Here is a 6,013-nt window from a genome sequence, read left to right as displayed (position 1 = left end):
ATAAAGATGGATCAAATGTTAAAACTTCCAGAGCTTAAAAATCCTGACTTCACAGTAATTGAGCTCCTTTAAAATTGTCATGACAGTGTGACACAATGACAAAGGAGGTGGTCGTGAGAGACACAAACCTAGCAGAACAGCAACAGGCGAAAGAGAGAGGACTGCAGCCCATATGCCCAATACGTAGACACTACACAGGGTAGGTGACTGGGCCAACACTCATGTGCGTGAGGGGATCTGAATGTGAGATCTCTTTTGTTTGTTTTCTGTTGTTGTTTTTGCGGTACGCGGGCCTCTCACTGCTGCGGCCTCTCGCCGCGGAGCACAGGCTCCGGACGCGCAGGCCCCGCGGCCATGGCTCACGGGCCCAGCCACTCCGCGGCATGTGGGATCTTCCCGGACCGGGGCACTAACCCGTGTCCCCTGCATCGGCAGGCGGGCTCTCAACCACTGTGCCACCAGCGAAGCCCTGTTGTATTTTCTATAATGAAAATCTGTTAAATAAATTGTGTAGACAAGACTATTGAGTGGAGAGGCTGTATTCAATCCCTTTAGAGGCAACCATTTACATACAATATGTAAACACTTGATATGCTAAATATAAGCTCTAAATCAGTACGCTGATGACAAAAATTTTTATCTGTTTGCTAAAATTGGTTTTCTGGGCAAGGCATCATTAGTCCAATTACAGATGCTATTATATATATTCTTGAAAGCATGAAAATGTGTTTTGCTTTAGATCAAAATATTCCTGCTGTTCTCTAAATGAATATGCTGCTCTTACTTCAATGTACTTATTGAATTTGACTATTTCTAAAGTAATAGAAATCTGGTCTAACCATGTCATTTTATGAGTTAGTACACTGAGGCTCAAGAGCTTCAATGATGGAAACATACATCATCTTGTGACAATCAGGCTACTGTCATAGACTTGAGCAGTTTCTTTCATAAGTACAAAGAAGGTTCAAAGTCATTGGCACTTTCCTGCTGCTGCTGCCACTGTAAGCTACTACTTCTGCCATCTATTCCTCCCCCATCTATTTGGTTGGTATGGTCGATTGGCACCTGGCATGCATTTCAACCTCCTTCTCATGTGTATGCTGGGCTAAAAAGCTAAAAACTACAGGGGCTAAAAAGCTAAAAACTACATTCCCCAGTGGAAGTGAGGTAGAAGGCATCTTCCTGATGCTTCAGTGTTACCGCTGACAAGCACAATCCTGAAGACAAGAGGTTTATGCATCCATGATCTGGGGTCTAGTCAGCCTGGTGGGTGTCAAGAGGCTGTAGCCATGGAAACTAGATTTTAGCTGTGCATCTGTAACAGGGAAGAGCTAAATCGGACTCCACGTTGGATCTGTTTCCTTGACTTTAACATTTGTTTTGTTTTGTTTTTTAAACGAATTTAATTTATTTATTTTTGGCTGTATTGCGTCTTTGTCGCTGGGCACGGGCTTTCCCTAGTTGTGGAGAGCAGGGGCTACTCTTTGTTGCCGTGTGCGGGCTTCTCATTGCGGTGGCTTTTCTTGTTGCGGAGCACGGGCTCTAGGTGCGCGGGCTTCAGTAGTTGTGGCACACGGGCTCAGTAGTTGTGGCTTGAGGGCTCTAGAGCGCAGGCTCAGTAGCTGTGGCGCACGGGCTTAGTTGCTCCACGGCATGTGGGATCTTCCCGGACCAGGGCTCAAACCTGTGTGCCCTGTATTGGCAGGCGGATTCTTAACCACTGCCAGGGAAGTCCCTAACGTTTGCTTTTCGTTGCTTTTGTTATTGTAATCATACATAATGGCCTGCCTCAGGGAAACCTGCCCACCTGTGAGTGACTGCAAGAGAAAAAGAAACTAACACATCTCCTCACCAAGGCTGGTGATTCCAGGAGATGTTTTGCAAGACTGATGGACTTTTGACTTTACTTCCTCACCGCCTCTCCCTCTCTGATTCTATAAAAGAAACTGGCATCCAGACCCAGATAAGATGGTTTTTCAGAGACACTAGTCTGTCATCTTCTCAGTCGGCCGGGTTTCCGAATAAAGTCGTATTCCTTGCCTCAACACCTCGTCTCCGATTCATTGGCCTGTCGTGCGGCGAGCAGAGCGAGCTTGGACTCGGTAACACATCCAATCATTATAGTAGCAACTCCTGCTTTTCACCTTCTCCTTCACTGCATTATGCACTTTTCCCCCAGGAAAAAGTGGCCACTAGGACTTCCTCTCTCCCCACTTTAGCTACTCTGGGCAACTCTAGGACAGCTGGAGGATCCAGGACTCTATGTCCACCTTGCCCCTTGCAGTCCTTGTAAATGAAAGCTGGTGGGGAGCCCTGGGAGTTTTAATTCTTTTCTTGCAAAAACAAACAAACAAACTTATCATTTCTGGAGAAAAAAAAATCTTCCTCATAGTACAAATTTGGATAGACAGCATAGGAAAAAAATATGGAGGCACTTGAAAACTTTTGTACTTGATCTGTAAGAAATGAGGAGCAATTAAGTGCTTTTAGCGTGATGACAGTGGTGTTTTAGAAAGATAAGTCTAACAAGAATTAAAGGAGAAGAAGGTGGAATCAGGTAAGCTATCTAGCAGGCTATTTTCATAGAGACTTCGTTCATTCGTTCATTTGACACACACTTATCAAGCTGTTATTATTCCCCAGGCTTTGCACCAGATGCTGAGGATACAGTTGAAGCAAGACTGACTCTGCCTTAGAGAAGTTTATAGTAATTAAGTGAGAAATGACAATCCAGCATAGTAAATGCTAAATAGAGGATACTCTGAAAACACAACAAAGACAAGCAGAAAAAGCAACATTTAAGCTGAAATCTGAAGGGTGAGTCAGGAGTGACTCCACCGAAGGATGAGGCGAAGTGGTGGGAAGAACCATCCAGGCAGATTGAAAAGCACATTCAAAGGCTCAGAGGTGAGGGAAGAGAGCTTCTTTGAGGAACTGGAAGAAGTTCGGTATGTCTAGAGCCTCTGAGTTGGCGGGTAGGGAAGAGGAGGGGGAAATAGGGAAACATGAGATTGGAGAGAGAGAATGAAGCCTTGAAGGGCTTTCCAAGCCTGTTAAGAAGTTCAGGATTTCTCTAGGGAGCAACAGGCAGCTACTTAAGCAGAGCAGGGACATGATTACTTTTGCACTGTAGAAATTCATTCTGGTTGTCGTATGGAAAATGGATCACAGGGGAGGAAACTGGAAGTTGAGAGACCAGCTGGGAGGTTGCTGCTCTAGGCCAGGAGCAAGACAACCATGGCCTAGATTAGGGCAGTGGCAGATGGCTGTGGAATGGACCCAAAACCCTTTTCAAAGAGGGATCTTCAAGACATCCCTTTGTACAGTTTCTCTAAAAAAATAATTTTAGTTTTTCAAATTGCATAAGTAGAATTGTGGGCTTTGATACATCTCTCACTTGGCCATGTTGGAATGGCCTAACCACTGGACACTATTAACAGGCACCACCATACATTCAACGGCAGCTGCTAGAATGAATGGCTTAGGGCCACAGAGAATATAACCAATTCCTATAGATAGTCGTGCAAAATTAAATCGATTTTGTGATGCCAAATGTCTTTCTCGGTTCTCCAACTGAATTCTTAGTTTCTAGAAGGCAAGGCTTGTGGTATGAGACGACCCTGGAGAGGAAGGAAGGGGTCAGCTCCTAGGGCCTTGTAAAACCCAGTAAGCACTTTTGTCTTTTTCTGAACAACAGTGGGAAACCGTGGAGGGATTCTAGGTAGGGAGTTGACAGAATCAGACATGCTTTTTTTTTCACATAAAAAAAAAAACCTTTTTAAACTAAAAATTCCACATACTCAAAGGTATAGAGAATAAGTATAAGAAACCAGCAGATAACCATCACTCCAGTTTTAACAGCTATTAACATTTACTACACTTGATTCATCTATCCCTTTTTTCCTTCTCTCTCTCCTTTTAGTTTTCATTTTCTTTCTGTTTAGTTTTTATTTCATAATCATAAACTAAACTTTGCAATCCAGTTAAACTTGGAGGGGGATAAGGAAAATATGGAACCGAAAGAACTGCAGTGAGAGTGTTACTGAACCCAGGTCCGGCTGCTCTCCGCTTGAAAGCCAATTCTCAAGAGATAAGTGTTGGTAGGAAAGGAAAGGTTGCTTTATTTCGGAGTCTGGCAACCGGGGGCGGTGGGGTGGTGGGGTGGACACCTGTCCAAAGGCCGATTGCCCCCCTGACAATCAGAGGACAAGAGCTTTTATAGACAGAGAGAGGGAGCTACCTGCAGAAACAATACAGTCAGCTCTGACAGTCATCTTGAAATTGGTCATCAGTGGTGTGACCAGCGTCATCTCGATTGTTTTAGGTACAGTTAATCTTCAGTTCCAGGATCGGTTTGTTTCCATTTCTTTGAGGCCAGTAAGAATTGTGGCAGCTTATGTCATGGCTACAGCCTGCTCCTCATGTAGGTAACTTCTTCCACCTGGTGGGGGTCTCAGTATCTACGGCTCAGCACATGATCTATAGCTCTTAAGGAGGAACTAAAGGTCCTTGACTATGCTTAATGACTAAACTATTATTATTTGGTCTCCTTTGACTGTTTTCCTTTGTTTCTGCATTTTCTCACTTCTCTGATGAAACTTATTCTTTGGCTAAAGTTTTTCACAGACAAAAGGCAGGCTGAGGACATGGGGCGGGGGTGGAAAGGACCATAGGGTCCTGCTCCTTTTCAAGAGCACAAAGATTATAGGATATTTTGAGCAGATGGGGGTGAAGGGGTGCTCTCCTGAGCTACAGAAGGAATGGTCTGGTGGTTAAGATAAAACACAGTCAAATTTATTAGATTTGTCCACAGTCAGCAATGGTGATCTTCTTGCTGGCCTTGTAGTTTCTGGACCCAAAGCACTCCACGGCTTCCACAATATTCATGTGCTCCTTCACCTTGCCAAAGACCACATGTTTGCCATCCAACCACTCAGTCTTGGCAGTGCAGATGAAAAACTGGGAACCGTTTGTGTTGGGGCCAGCATTTGCCATGGACAAGATGCCAGGACCCGTATGCTTCAGGAGGAAATTCTCATCATCAAATTTCTCCCCATAGATGGACTTGCTGCCAGTGCCATTATGGCATCTGAAGCCACCACCCTGGCACATAAATGCCGGAATTATTCTGTGAAAACAAGAACCTTTATGACCAAATCCTTTCTCCTCAGTGCTCAGAGCACGGAAGTTCTCTTCTGTCTTTGGAAATTTGTCTGCAAACAGCTCCAAGGAGATGTGGCCCAAGGGCTTGCCATTGATGGTGATGTTGAAGAACACGGTGGGGTTGACCATGAGTGGGCGGCGCAGGAGGCTCAGGGGCAGCAGTGTCTGCAAGGCGTCTCTCTCTCTCTCTTTTTTTTTTTTTTTTTTTGCAGTATACGGGCCTCTCACTGTTGTGGCCTCTCCCGTTGCGGAGCACAGGCTCCAGACGCGCAGGCTCAGCGGCCATGGCTCACGGGCCTAGCTGCTCCGCGGCATGTGGGATCTTCCCAGACCGGGGCACGAACCCGTGTCCCCTGCATCGGCAGGCAGACTCTCAACCACTGCACCACCAGGGAAGCCCTCTCTCTCTTTTTAAAATTGAAATATTTAAAAATAAATCCCATACGTTATGACATTTTACCTCTGAAAACTCCAGTGTGCATATCTAATAAATAAGAACAATTTCTCGGGACCTCCCTGGTGGCACAGTGGTTAAGACTCCGCCTGCCAATGCAGGGAACATGGGTTCAAGCCCTGGTCCGGGAAGATCCCACGTGCCGCAGAGCCACTAAGCCCGTGTGCCACAACTACTGAGCCTGTGCTCTAGAGCCCATGAGCCACAGCTACTGAGCCCGCACACCTTGAGCCCGTGCTCCGCAACGAGAAGCCACCGCAGTGAGAAGTCTGCACACCGCAACAAAGAGTAGCCCCCGCTCGCCGCAACTAGAGAAAGGCCGCGGGCAGCAACGAAGACCCAACACAGCCATAAATAAATAAATAAATAAAAGGAAACTGTCAAACTGTTTGCCAA

General features: G+C 45.8%; 1 protein-coding gene across 1 annotated transcript; it reads right to left on the bottom strand.

Moving 5' to 3' along the window:
• Positions 1 to 4,797: 4,797 nt before the first annotated feature.
• LOC307069872 (peptidyl-prolyl cis-trans isomerase A-like) lies at positions 4,798 to 5,328 on the bottom strand (the record flags this gene model as incomplete). The annotated part of the gene is made up of 1 exon (XM_079728182.1): positions 4,798 to 5,328. Exon 1 carries the CDS (start codon positions 5,290 to 5,292, stop codon positions 4,798 to 4,800), a length of 495 nt encoding a protein of 164 aa, XP_079584308.1. The 5' UTR covers positions 5,293 to 5,328.
• Between the last annotated feature and the right edge of the window lie 685 nt (positions 5,329 to 6,013).

This window comes from Hyperoodon ampullatus, assembly GCF_949752795.1.
Source record: "Hyperoodon ampullatus genome assembly, chromosome: X".
NCBI lineage: Eukaryota > Metazoa > Chordata > Mammalia > Artiodactyla > Ziphiidae > Hyperoodon > Hyperoodon ampullatus.
This window is presented reverse-complemented; position numbering and strand designations above follow the sequence as displayed.